Source organism: Artibeus jamaicensis, unplaced genomic scaffold, assembly GCF_021234435.1.
Source record: "Artibeus jamaicensis isolate MK-2021 breed Jamaican fruit bat unplaced genomic scaffold, CSHL_Jam_final scaffold_847, whole genome shotgun sequence".
Taxonomy (NCBI): Eukaryota; Metazoa; Chordata; class Mammalia; order Chiroptera; family Phyllostomidae; genus Artibeus; species Artibeus jamaicensis.
Genome location: NW_026522057.1, coordinates 24040291 through 24054124, shown reverse-complemented (window position 1 = coordinate 24054124; position 13834 = coordinate 24040291). Strand labels below are relative to the sequence as shown.

Sequence of the window (13834 nt, the reverse complement as noted above, 5' to 3'; positions counted from 1 at the left end):
TCTAAGCTACTTTAATAACCTTGGGTGACGCACTGTCTTGGAATTCCTAGTATCTGTTGAAAATTGCCTACAGGTCAAGCTTGTGAAATAATCATCAGATAGGATTTCTGCAAAATACTTTACAATCTCAGGCTTTTAGAGTGAGCTGCCTGACTCTAGGCTTCCTTGGCTGTAGCTTTCGGTGTCTGAAAATTCTTTGGTGTTTCAGGCAAACAGAATTAGAGCGGTTGACTGGGGAGTGGACTGTCACTCTGGGGAGGTGGCGAGGACTCACAGGCGCTGTTACCAGTGCGCAGTTGATGGGGTAGAACTCTGGGTGCCGGGGTGCCTGCAGTCGTGGCTGAAGAAAGCCGGAGGGAAGGACCGTTAGCCGAGGCTGATTGGAGTGATTTACTGCCGGAGTGAAGGGCCAGGTTTTTGAGAAGCTGTTGTACAGCTGCACTGAACAACCGACCGTCTCCTTCCCCACCTGGGTCTCTGGCCGTGGGGTGTGGTGGACACCTGTCCGTTAGCCCGTGGAGCGGCCTGCTTATACCGGTTTACCCATACCCGTTTGCACTCAGTCTGTGTTCTGGAAGTCCCACCCCAGTGCGATGTTCTTGAACTCTGCTTCCTGTTCAAGGGTAAAGAGGCAGAATGTGCCGTCATCTTCACAGGCTGGACTTCAGAACGCCTCCCAGGTGTTTGGTGCTTTAGAACATACTGTGCTTGTCCCCTTTTGTCTCCAACATGGAATGAGAGAATCACTTTGTACTGCACCTTGTTTACACTGCACAGTTGGGTAGAGTTGGTATGAAAGCTTAAAGTACTGCAGAGAGAAGTTCTGAGTAGCGATAAAGCTAGGAAGCTCATCCAGGCAGTCTCTCGCTTGGCCAGTGCTTTCCAAAGAACCCTAAAGTCCCCGGGGACCAGAGTGCCCAGTAAAATTGTGTTTCTCTTTGCTCCAGTTAATTTTAATTACTCTGCTTTGTTTGATAGTTAACCGAGGGTTACATTGCTGGAATGAAATTTGGCCTAAAAGGAAAGGCAGAATCAGAAGAAAACAGTATTGTCCTCACTGGAAGATAGTAGCAACAGGCGTCCACAGTGGCTGTCCCCTCTTTGTATGAGTTGCTAGAGCCATGCTGTGGACCCATCAGAAGGACATGTGTCTTGTGTAGGGCCCACTGCCTGACAAGTGACCATACACTTGTGAAGTGCACGATGTCACCTTCTGATAATTGAGACCCAAGAGTGGGTATTTCTTCAGGGAGCCCTTGCCGTCTCTTCGGTGTCTTGGAGCACACGTGATATAAAGCCGGGGTTCCCGAACCCGGGCCAGGGAACGTGATGAGGGCTTGGAGCGCTGGTCTCATCCTGCATGTGTGCTGGTTGTGCCACTCTGGCAAGGAGTTGTTTGAACTGGCCGTCTTCCCTTCAGTCCAGTTTTACTTGTCAGCCTCATTCAGGGATGGTTCCTGGCACAGGGTTAGAGACACCAGCTTCCTCGGTTTTTGGTGGTTTCGCTCTGGGTGCCCTGTTCCACGTGCGTGGACTTGCCGTCGCACCAGCAGGCACCCTCTTCCTGTGCGTTTCATTGTCATGGTCTGCGGTTAGGAGCCAGCCTCCAGCACTTGGGCATTGTACCTTGGAGGCCAGCTTGGGACGCCACAGTTTCCAAGTATATCCTTGTGGTCAGCCATGTGCATGAAAGCAGAGCTTTCCATTTAACAGAGGGTCCGGCAGAATGTGCCGGCTGGCCGCTTCCAGGAGCACAAGCCATTGTGTCAGCCAGGGTGTGAAAAAGACACGGACTCCCAACCCTTTTCTGAGGACAGAGCAGTAGAGGCTGCGGGGCACACTGCCCATCTCAGGGCCTCTGTTTTGAGCCCTAATGCAGCGCCCTTTGAGTCGGGCGCACCTGCCCCAGCCAGCGGTTGGAGCCTGCCCTGGCGCACTGTGGGGAGTGGGTGCTGGGGGCTCCTTTCCATGGGCCAGAGTAGAAGACTAAGAGACGAGGAAGGATACCTTCCCTGTTCCCCTCCCTCTCGTCTTTGGTCTTTGTAAACCCCAAGGTGAGTTTACATTCTGTAGTGCTCCGTTTAGAGCAGGTCTTTTTTAAAAAGGCTATTTTTCCATTGCAGCCTGTGAAAAACACACCCTCAAGGGGGAGAATCAGAATGCAATTGCAAGTTTTCCCACTCATCACGAATTACTAAAGAAATAAAACGAGGTTAATTTTCTCACATACCCATTCATCTCTGCCACACCACTCCAAGGAGGGCTGGGCCTCTGCCCGCACGCGCCCTGTGGGTCAGGTGCCGGGTCCCTGAGCACCTTCAGAGTCGTCCCCCCTGTGGCTTTGTTAGTAATGTTAGGTCGTGTGGTCTGCTCACTGTCTGTAACATGGTCAGTTCGTGTAAGGTTGTGTTACATTGTCATTTATCTTCAGTTTTCTTATTTTCTAGGAACTTCCAGTAGAAAAGCCCCCCACACAAACCAAACCTTAATTGACTAAATAAAGGTAATGCATGCTCAACTTAGGATAAGCACTACGACAAAGGACATGAAATCTACCACGCTTGCAAGACCAGGGGAAGCTGACTCAGACCCTAACACACACCGAGTGCTGGCAGGCTTCTTGCTGCCCTGGGTAGACTCAGGCACCTGCTGCTTCGCCGGCACCCCGGCACCCGTCGCAGGCCCTGGGTGACTGAGATGCAAGAGGGCGTTGGGAGACGGGCTCAGTGAACGGGCTCGTCCCCTCGGACTGGCCGCTCAGATGGGAGTGTGGCCCCAGTTGTCGGCACGTCACAGAGAAAGGAATGATTTGAACTTAACCTTGCAAAGCAAGTTCTCTGTTTTATCAATAGATTGTTGTAGATTTCAGGGATGACAAATTCTAATGCACTCTTTTTTAGATGTTTTGGTCATACACCAGCTCTTGATGCCTTTCTTTTAAACTAATTATAGATGGAGAGAGGCGTTTAGATTCTCTCTTAGCCTGCTTTTTTATCACAAGCAGATTGCCAGCGTAATGGAGAGGAAACCGGGTTGGATATGGACTCCTTTTTTTATGCCTCTTCCAGTTTCACGTGTGTATATCCAGATGAACATCCTCTCCGGTAATTACCTGGCACTAATTTATAACTATTATATTATCAGAGACTATGTAGCAATATACCAATGCCCAGGAGGTGTCACAGGCCTGTAAAGACGTATGTCGACTTGTGAGTGAGAATGAGTACGCGTACCAGGTTTGCAGGTCGGTCTCCACGTGCGATTTCCGACTGCGGGCCGGCCTCTGCCCGCGTGGCACGCTTTCGCCCCGACTCACAACCCAGTTGGTGGGAAGGGCTAGGTTCTCCATGGTGTCATTTTTGTTGTTGCTGTTCTCAACTTTAAAAGGAATCTACCTCTTAAAATTCGTAGTTTAATCCTTGTTTGGTGAATTTGTGCCACTTTATTAACCCTTTCACTATCATTCCCATTTTGTTACATTTCTGTTCTGGGGACTTTTATGTTGAAATATATGTAAAACATGTGTAGCGGTTTAAAAATAAAGTATTTAAAATTATTTAATTTGTTTTGGACGCCTCAATTGTATTTTATGTGATTGACATTTTACATTTGTTTGAGTTGTTAATCTGGAGAGTGCACTTGTACTGGAGCTCACCGCCAGTTATTCCGCTGTTTCTTGTCGGAGAGTTATGATATGAAAGACTATTCTAATGAAAACATTAAAATTCACAGTTTGACGTACAAAAGGTTGTCCGTTGATTTTCACCCACGTAGCCTTTTCGGGGTGAGAGCTGCCACCCTGCGCCTCCCCTCCTAGCGGGAGACAAGTCACTGAACCCAGATGTACCGAAGACTTTTTATGCTGTTGCTAGCAAGCACGTAATAAATAGGAGGAAATTCAAACGATACATTTTATATCATTGTAAGCAATAAAAACTTTCTAAAAGCTTGTGAGAGGACTGCATTTTGTACATGGTCGGGAGCAGTTAAGGACAAAACAGGCGAAGGCCGGGAGGCAGAGCGCTCAGCCACGCGCTTTGCTGGGCCCGGGGCGCGTGCGCCCGGCAGCCTCCACCTGCCCCTGTTTGTCAGTGACCGAGCCCACGGTGCAGGTCGCTTACCCGACACTGGGGGTGGGGGTAGGCGGGATGTCGGGCGGACGGTGGCGCTGAGGGGTGCCTCACCTCGAGAGAGGAGGCGAGCCTTTCACGTGTGGGGTCTCGGCTCCCTGTGTGCTGGCAAACAGTCGACTCCAGTCGGGGATTTTTATGATTAAGGATCCCCAGAGAACGAAGTGAAGGGGCAGGACCATCTGTTTTAAGTTGGCGCGCGACTGCTGTTCCACCTGAAGACCGAACACGGCTGCGCGTCGGCAGTCTCGTACCGTCCTACGTGGTGACCCGGAGGTTCTCCTAGTTCCTACCTGCGTGTCTCTCGTGCCTTCGTAGGGAAAGGTGGGAAGGCTGCAGGTGGGATCAGTGTCCCATGGCCAGAGGCTCTCATTTCCGCTTTATGACCCTCCCTCGAGAGAACCCCAGCCAGGGACACAGGAGTAAGGCTAGGGGCAGTGGTGGGAGAGGTCAGAGGAGTCACAAAGTGGCCTTCAGTGTTCGCTGTTCCAGTGGCCCCAGGAAACAGGCCTGAGCCCGCACGGCTCCGTGTTGGGGACAGCACGTCCTGTGATGACAGGGCGCAGCTCTGGGAGGGAGGTGGGTTCCCTCTTGGCATCTGCTCGCCACACCCCTTCCTTTGTGCCGGCAGCCGACAGCCATCGAACAAACACCCGCCTTCCAGCCTTCTGCGTCCAGGTCTCTGGTGGCTCAGCCTCGGACAGATAATACTGCCTCCTGGATCTCAGTGCCCAGTGCGCCAAAAGTGGGGAGTGGCTGGACGGTCTCTGCGTGCTCCTTCGCGGAGGAGGTCTTTTTGCTGGGTCCGGAGGCTCGCAGCCACCCACGGGTCGGGGAGAAGGGCAGGGTCTGCCTTGTAAGGGCAGGCCGGCTCGTAACAGCAGAGGTGAATGTCACCTCGAGTCCCGACGCTGCGGAGGGGTCCCTGATAAGTCACTTGACTCCCATCTCCCCAGGAATGAGCTGCCTGCTTTGGTTGCTTTTACTCTTGATAGAGTCAAAAGCTAAAATGTTAAAAGCTAGTAACTAAAGCCTGGTGTCCCTGCTGCCGCATTCAGTGTCTGTCACAGCAGGGCTGATGACAAAGCTCTCTCTAGGGTGGCTCTTTTAATTTGGTGGTTACAAGTACTTTCTAGATGTTAATACAGAATCACATTGGTTTTTTGAGCACTGTGTAACGAGCCTGTGTCCTAGGTGTTTACCGCAGTGGACAGAAGTCCTGCCCAGTAGGGGACTTCAGCGGGCATAGTGGCCCTTTTTCGTTTTTTATACTTCATCTTCTAAACCTGCTGCTCAGTCACAGTCCCTTCAGAGGCTGGCTGGGCAGGAGAATGCTTCTAGCTCTGTAGAGAGTGTGGGTGTCCAGGTGATCATGGACCGTAATGTTACGTGACCCCCAAAATTATAGCTCACTTCGTGCGTTTGATGTTTTATTTATGTGGATTTTGACTTGATAGCGAGCCTCTTTGAATAGATTGACTTATAGCCATAAAAAGGCACATAAAGGACAATTTGCCTTGAAGGTGGATTGGAGTAGCGGCGGGTGACAAAAAGGTCACCCTAGGTGGATTCATAGGCCACATTTAAAGGGCTCCAGAGACAGGGACAGCAGAGAAAAGACCACTTCCACCCTGGGTCAGGAGGCCCAGCAGCCCTGGCCTCTCTTCCCGGGTGGCACCAACGCTGCTGCTGCGGCTTTGGGGTCTGGTCTCTCAGCCACTGTCCTGCCAAGCACTCTTGAGGGTGGCTGGCAAAGGATGAGAGCCACACCCTGCCCCCTGCTCAGTGGTTCTGCAGCGTCACCCAGAGGACGTCAGGCTGTCGGCTCCAAGGCCCCACAACTGGCCCTTTAAATTAGGCTAGTTGCCCTGGCCAGCATGTCTCAATTGGTTGTAATGTCATCTCGTAAACCAAAAGGTCATGGGTTCGATTCCTGGTCAGGGCACATGCCTGGATTGTGGGTCATCCCTGGTCGGGGCACGTACAAGAGGCAAACAATCGGTATTTGTTTCCCCTTCTCTCCCCTTCCGTTCCCTCTGAAATCAACGAGCGTGTCCTTGAGTGAGGATGAAGATACAGTAAGATGGTTGGGGGCAAGGCCTGTGTAGTCTGTGTGGTAAACTTCACAGGTAATTTCAGTGCACACCGAAGAGTCTGAATTTATGTAGGGAAAATAGTGTGTCTTGCCCTTAACTGCTGAAGTACCTGCTCTGACTTGAGCCTCACTGTGTGCCTCACATTTAATCCTGACAATCACCCTGCAAAGTAGGTGCTCGCATTGTTCCGTCTTCCCAAAGGCTGTGGGGTTTGTGGGGTGGCCCTGGGCTGTGGAGCGGCTGTGTCCTTTACTCTGTGGGCGGAAGAGCGGATGGGCCTCCAGGGGGAAAAGAGCCCCGGCCTGCCCTGCGCTTTCCCAGCATTTGTGTTCCGAGGCCGGAGCCCGCCTGGTGACCTTTCCCTGACGCTTGGCCCATGAGGTGCAGGGCCTGAAGTGCCCAATGCTGCGTGGCGTTTTGGGGAAAAGAAACCAGGTCCAGATTGGACCTAGTTGCATGTTCCTGTTAAAATTTGTAGACAAAACATCGATGCCAGGGAAAAAATGTTGGAACAAAAACTTAAGGTTCGAGTGGGTGAGATGCAGGGGAAAAAATGGAAGGCGGCTCGTTGGTTGATGGGGTCAGGCTCCCAGTTGCCTCTGGGAACTGCCCAGGCCACCACCTGGCGCCCTCCCGGCCGCCCGCCAGCCGGTCCACTCGAGTTCCTCCTCCGAGAGTGATGACAAGCGTGGGGAACCTGGCACGGCTTCCGTGGCTTTCCCGGGGGTGAGGTACTGTGCCGAGCATTTTCCATACTTGCCCCTTGATGATAATACCAAGAGGCTGGTGTCATTTACAGATGGGGAAACACACTTGGGGGAGTTGAAAGGTCACCGGACTCTCAAGTGGTGAGCCGGGATTCGAATGGCCTCCAGCCCGCACCATTGTGTCTATCATTTTTGTAGGTTTTTTTTTTTAAAGCTTCATTTCCTCTAAATGCAAAACCCTCTTGAACGGCTTTCCCTGCATTCATGAGCAAGTAGAGTCACCCCTCGGCGGGCACGGAAGTCTTGCCTCTGCAGCAAGACTGCTGACCCGCTGGAGCTGCTCCTCGCAAGCTGGGTCCGGTTTCACTCCACACCTGGGGTCTGCTCCTGCCCAGTCACAGGCTGTCCAAGTCCAGCAGACCTTCTAGACCTGATTAGTCCAAAAAATCTGCGGCAGGGGAACCAAGCTCATTATAATAATGGCCGGTGGTTTCGGAAGAGGGCCTGTTGGTCCTGGGTAGTGTCCTCAGACATCACTTGAGCAAACTGACTTGTTGGGCGTGAGCCCAAAAAAGAGAGTGTTCACTGTCACCTTAGTAAATAGTGCGTTAGGTACAAAACAAAGAGTTAAATTTCCGCCAGTAAGAAGCTGTTTTTAAAGTTCAGGATTAGAGCCAGGAGGGTGTGTGTAGGCTTTATTTACTTTGCAGATTAAGAATTGGAGAAACCCTTGTGGCTGCATTAAATTACTTGCAGGGCCACCGGGAGCTGTGGAGGGGCTCAGAGAGACTTTCATTCGGGTTGGCCTGCCGCACGTCAGGGCAGCGGGGCCTGCGCGTGCTTCTGTGTTCCGCCTCCCTCACCCCAGCAGGGTTCCATTTCCACTGTCCTTTTCCAAGGTGACCCCGAATTCAGGCGGCTGTCCCAGAGAGCAGAAGAGCTTGATGGAAGAAGTTAGTGCCTAAATGTGCCTTCCCGTGCCCAGCTTCTAAACCAGAGCAGGGCGCCAGCCAGGGACCCACAGTGTCCAACATCCCTTGATAGATGCTATCTTGGTGGTGGGGGGGGAGAATCCGGGTGTCATTTCAGCACTGCCAAAGCTCCATGGGGGTGCTGCAGCACAGGTTTCCCTTCCGAGTCAGAGCACGGTTAAGAACGCGGCACAGCAGTGTGTAGACGGGGGCTTACTGGACTGTGTGGGATTCTGCTTGGGTAGTGACCAAGTCTTAGCATTCAGTCCAAGTGGGAGTTTTCAGTAGGAATCATTCAAAGGAGAAAAAGACCTGGAAATTGTTGCACAGGTAAGTTAATAACGAAAAGGGATTTAGGATACAGTTGTAACGTTCATTTTGTTTAACTTAAAAATAGAGTTCCAATTTTAAAGCATAGCATTTGTTTCCATATTTAATAAATACTTGTTAACTGAATAAAGTATTTACATCCTGGCTTCGTCACTTACTAGCTCTGCAGCTGGGGGCAAATGACGTCCCCTCCCTGAGCCCCGGTTTTCCTTTCTGTGCAATGGTGTGGTGGCCGATCTGACCACCAAGGATGTGTGTGAAGGCAAAGACAAGCCTGTGAGGACCCCAGATGCAGCCCACTGTGGAAAGCATTCCGTGAACGTTAGCCACAGTCATGGTGATTATCATTGATTGAGAGATGTCCTGTTAGATCTCCCCCGGAGTCTGATGTCATGGATTCCACTCAAAGCGGACTTGCCACGCGTGTGATTTCAGGACGGCACAGGTGGCTGTAGGCAGAACGTCCCCCATCCTCCCCTGCTGGTGCCCACAGAGGGCCCTCCGGTGACTCCTGGTTCCACTGCCGTTGACCCCAGAGGCCTTTGCTATCTCAGCCGGGCCCCGCTGTCCACGCATGTGGACTGTGGCTGCTGCCTCTGCACGTCAGGTGCGCCCGTCCCCTGGAACCGAGGAGGATGTGCCGGGAGGCAGCCAGTCACTTGTCCAGCCAAGGTGAGAAAAAAGATTAGTTTTATTCTATCAACAGTCCGTGCAACTTTATTTCCCTTAGTTTTGTATTTCAAAGCCAAAACGTACATTTGAAAAGGTAGTTTCAGACGAAAACGTATCATTAGCTCTATGAAGACAAGCAGGGAACCCCGACTCATTGAAGCAGTGTGAGAACGATCACTGGTATTTTAAACTGCGTCCAGCCACATTTCCCAGGGATTTTCCTGTATTACCCCAGTTAATTAAAGGAAAAAGCCAGCCATGAAATACTGTTACATTCTGCCATTTGTAAAATGGGAAAATGGACACAGAGAGGTTAAGCAATTTGCCCAAGGTCACAGGCGGTAAGAGCAGAGCCAGGTCCAGGCAGTGTGTGGCCACGTCCGTCAATCAGAGTCTGCTCCACCTCAGCTGCCCGTCTGGCAGGGAAGCCCTGGCTGGGCCCGAGTCTTCTAGCGCAGCAGGGAGACCGCTTGCTGGTAAGCAACTGCTGAGTGTGGGTGAGAAGCACCGATTTATCAAAACCGTGCAGGAGGGGAACGCAGGTCTTGGCCCTCCCCGATCCTGGTCCACTTTGCCTGCTCTTAGATCAGACGGTTCGGTGCCAGCCAGGCCCACCCAGATTTGTGAGGGACGGGGCAGGTCCAGATCCCGATTCATCCAAACCTGGCTCGCTGGTGTCAACTTCTGTTGTCTAGAAGCCTCTCCAAGTAGGTTGGCGAGTGTGCCTGGGTTGCTGCATCGGCTGCATTCAGAGGCGAGGTCACGCTCAGGGTCAGAGGCCCTGGTGCCCAGTGTGTGCCTTGGATGTGGAAAGGGGCGGGGCGAACGGGTCTGCCGCACAGGTGTCAGCTGTCAGGTCTAGTGTATCTGCCGCCCCCCTGTTTTTGAAATCCGCACCAGACGCAGTTTCACCTTTCCCTGACAGGTTCAAAGTAACCACTAGTGACCACTGTGGCGGAGAAGCGATGCCCTGAGCGGTAATTCAGGCATGCAGGATCCAGACACTCGAGACGTGACTTAACTGCTGAGGAAGGATGCACTCACTGGCTCCATTTTCATTTATTATTTACGCATGTTGTCTGCACTCCCTGGCTTCCTCCACAGGCGCCGATCCTCGGGGGGCCAGGGAGCTAGGTGGTGGTCCCATTAATAGTTCCCATAAACAAGGAGGTAGGCGGGGCCTGAGAGGGCACCAGGGACCTCCCTGGAATCAGACGTTTGGGCCAAGTGCACGGTCTCTCAGGGAAGGGCCAGACACCCAAGTTCTGAGACGCAAGCGTGTTCTCTCCCCCTCCCGCGTCCACCCTCCAATGGAGGGTTAGCGCCAGTGTCTCCTTTGGTGCCACGTGCTGACGAGGGAGTGACCCTGGGAGGGCGCACCCGGGGCTGGGGGTTCATTTCGGCCTGTCACTTGACAGCGAAGACCCGTGTCAGCCTGCCCGTCCGGGACATCACAGCAGAAGTTCCCTGGGCCTTCTCTCACAACCAGTGCAGAAGTTCATGGCTGTTACATTCTCTTACCTTCTTGCGTGCGCAGGCTCCTTTGAGTGTTCAGAGTGCGTTCGGGGGAAAACAAGCCTGGGTTAGTTTGCTCTCCTGTAGGCGCAGACCGCTCTGCGGCCCCTCCCCAAGCTGGTGTTGGTGTTGCAGTTGAAGTGGATGCTCTGCCTTTTTTACGTCACTGTAATTAGTATGTTTGCATCCCTTAGAACTAGTTGTAAAAATGACAGCGACAGCCCACAGGTGCTGGCTGTCAGCAGGTGTTTCAGTGAGGTGCTGTCCTGCACCGTGGCGGGCAGGTGTTCCGAGGGGGGCACCGAGGGCATTGTTAATTTCGGCGGCCGAGCAGCAGGGCATTTCCCGTCCTGTGTCCCCGGGTGTGTGGGGGAGGGGGGGCTCAGTTGGCACGGCTCACCAGGAGGTTCCCTTAGTGGCCACCTGCACCACAAACCCCTGGGGGCTTACCCAAAATTCCAGACCTACGGAACTGTCATCTCGGAAAGCTTCCTTTTTATCAGCTTCCCAAGGAGGGTTCGCCCAGGCTTGAGAGTCGTTTTTTGGGTCCTAAGAAGAGAAACAAAAAGTGGCTGTAGGATCACCCTGTGCCGTCATCCCGTTGCCTCCAGTTTTCGTTTTGAATTATTTTCCTTTGCTTATTAACAATCGCTGATGTGTTTGCAGCACTTTTCAGTTCTCAGAACATTCCGCTGATACCTCTCCTTAATCTTAGTGACCGTCCTGTGACAGATGAGCCAGGGCAGCTCGAGAGTCGGGGGCATTTCTAAGTGTCAGCCGAGGTGGACTTGCCCATTGCGGCTTGAGGGGAATTTTTGGCCTCTGGTCCTTAAACCAGGACAAGCTTGGTGCCCCACTGTGCTGGGGGGGGGGGGGGGTGTTGTTCACCACTCTACCCCAGTGCCTGCCACAGCACCTGGCACATAGTAGGTACTGGGTCAGGTATTTGAGGAATCAACAAAAAAAAGCAAGGAAAAAGATCACTAAGTGACTTAACTTATGTGACCCTAACTTGTGACTTTAGGGATAATTGATTGTTGGCAACTGAATAGAGTGTCCCTTGGATAAGCAAATGATCAAAGTCAGTTTGGAAAAAAAAAGACTGGTTATTTGGTTAATTATCATCTTATATAGTTAATTTCAAGCGATATTAAAAAGTGACTGCCTCAAGGCATGGTCCTCAAGGTTAAGGCATGAAAGTCAATCAGTGTTTACTGGAAGGAAGCAGTGCAGTCCAAGTGCAGACCAAGTGCAGACCAAGTGCAGTCCAAGTGCAGTGTGGCACAGCGTACGGATCAGAGAGATCGGTGAGATTGTATCCCTGCCCCCCGTGGTCCCTGGTCTACACAGACCCCCTGTGATTATAACCCAGCACCCGCAACTCCCAGGAGGGGGGCCATCCATTTTAAAATCCCTCACATTTGAAAATCCTTACCCCCAACTTTTGGCTCTGAAAACAGGGCCACTCTTCCTCTGTCCCCTGCCTTAATTCCTGACATCTCCTAGGGGGTCTCTGTCACAGAGCCCCCAAAACCCGTGGCACGGCCGGCTGTCCTCGAGGTTTCATGTTTCCACTCAAAATAATGCATCCCGTCCTCTCGGAGCCTAAACACTGGTCAGTCTCACAGTGTCAGCCTAACCAAGCAGGGGCCGAACAAGGCCTTCTCCATACTGGATTCAAAACGCGGTGTCCCTCACCTGGGTGGCGTCTCCATGACTCAAGACAGACCTAGCGTGTGACATGATCGCACTGACAAGTCCAAGGGTGGTGCCGGGACCCCACGAGGGGAGCATGGAGGCCCCCGGTGTGCAGGGCACCATCGTCAAGGCCAGTGTGGCCACCGTCGCCCGAGGAGTGACTGATGGGGAGGGTATTGTGTGGAGTCCGGGCCTGGGGCGAGGGTGATCTCAGATGTCACACTATCACCTGCCACAGGAGTACCAGCTCCGGGGGAATGAAATAGCTGAAGCGCAGTTGGTTTGCCTGTGACCGTGTCAGTGGTGCCCGCCCTCCCTCCCTCACTCCCTCCCTCCCTCCGGAAGGCACCCTGACAGCCATCCCGGGCGTGGCCCATGCCCTTTGGCCCCCGGCCATCCAGCTAAATGTGGCCAAAGGTCGGCTGTATTTGCCATATTTATTATTGTACTCATATGATTTAAATAGTATCCCAACCAATGAAATGTGAGCAGAGTTGTTTATGAAAAGCATGCTGAACGCTTAGAAGGGCTCTTACTAATTTGCTTAAAAATTGCCATCCAATGAGGTGTGTGAGAGACAATGAAAAATTAGCCTAAAGGCATAGAAAGAATTTTGCACTTAGATTGCTTTTATGAAGTGCCCTCAGCTCTTTGCCACTTTTAACAATAACTGGATTCAGAGGCGATGCCTTACGAGTGTGCTTTAGTCACGGAAGAGTGCGGATCTTGGCCCTTTCTTTATTTATCCAGCCATTCATTCGTTCAGTGACGAGTGCAGAGCCAGCATCTGCCGTTCCGTGCAGGCCCTGCTCTGGGAAGATAGAGCAGGGACCTGACCATCCCGGGCAGCGGGCAGTTAGCCAGCAGCTATGCAGAACACCCACTGGGTAGGTGCTGTGGAGGGAAGTGGAAAAAGCAAGAGGAGAGAGCTCTGGGCTGAGAATGGGCCCTGGAGGCGAGGAAGTGGGCCTGTGCACAGGGGAGGGAAGCTCTTAGCAAAGGGAAGGGCAAGTGCAGAGGTCTTGAGGTGGACAGGAAGCCGGCGAGGCTGGTGGGGAACAGGCGAGGGGGTCAGGGAGGGGACCGGGCCAGGGCATGCGGGCTCTGACTCGGAGTGCGGGGAAGTCACCGGGGGTTCTGAGCAGGAGTATGGCACGACTTCCCTTTGGAAAGAAACCCTCTGGCTGACGTATTAGACCCGAGGGAGGCAGCCCTAGAAACAGACTGGGGAGCGAAGGCAGGGACCCAGGAGGGGGCGTTGCAGCGTTGGTGGGGGAGCAGTGAGCGGCAGTGGATTCTGGGCGTATTTTGAAGGTGGAGCGGCACAATTTGCTGATGATTGGACGGAGACTGGAGGAGCCAGAGAAGTCAGGGATGACGAGATTTTCCTGCACACCCATGGGGGGTGGAGTGGCCATTGAGGGAGGAGGTGAAGACGGCAGCGGGCCTGGTAGTTGGGGCAGGTTAGCTGGAGGCAGGTTAGGCCTTCAGGGGCTGGGGGCTGGGGGGAGATGGGGAAGGGGCCGTCAGATATACAGGTTTGAAGTCAGAACAAGGACCCAGCTGGAAATAAATTCGGAAGTCCTCCAAGTGCACATGTTTGCAATGATTGGAATCCCTGAGGAAGTGAGCAGACACAGACGAGGCCCAAGGATCCGGGGGGCGGGGCTCCAGTGTTGAGAGGGTGGGCGATTTGGGAGAGCCCAGACGAATCC

The 13834-nt window shown here is 52.8% G+C and overlaps 1 protein-coding gene across 5 annotated transcripts in view; it reads left to right on the top strand.

Moving 5' to 3' along the window:
• Positions 1–13834, top strand: part of PRDM2 (PR/SET domain 2) — a 112725-nt gene that overhangs the window by 82910 nt on the left and 15981 nt on the right. The window contains exon 9 of one of the 5 annotated variants that reach the window (XM_037165644.2): positions 2448–3957. The exons of the other annotated variants lie outside the window; for them this stretch is intronic. Within the exon in view, the coding sequence (XP_037021539.2) occupies positions 2448–2460 (13 nt within the window). The 3' untranslated portion in view covers positions 2461–3957. Of the gene's footprint in view, positions 1–2447; positions 3958–13834 lie in introns of those variants that run through there. 5 annotated transcript variants of the gene reach the window in all.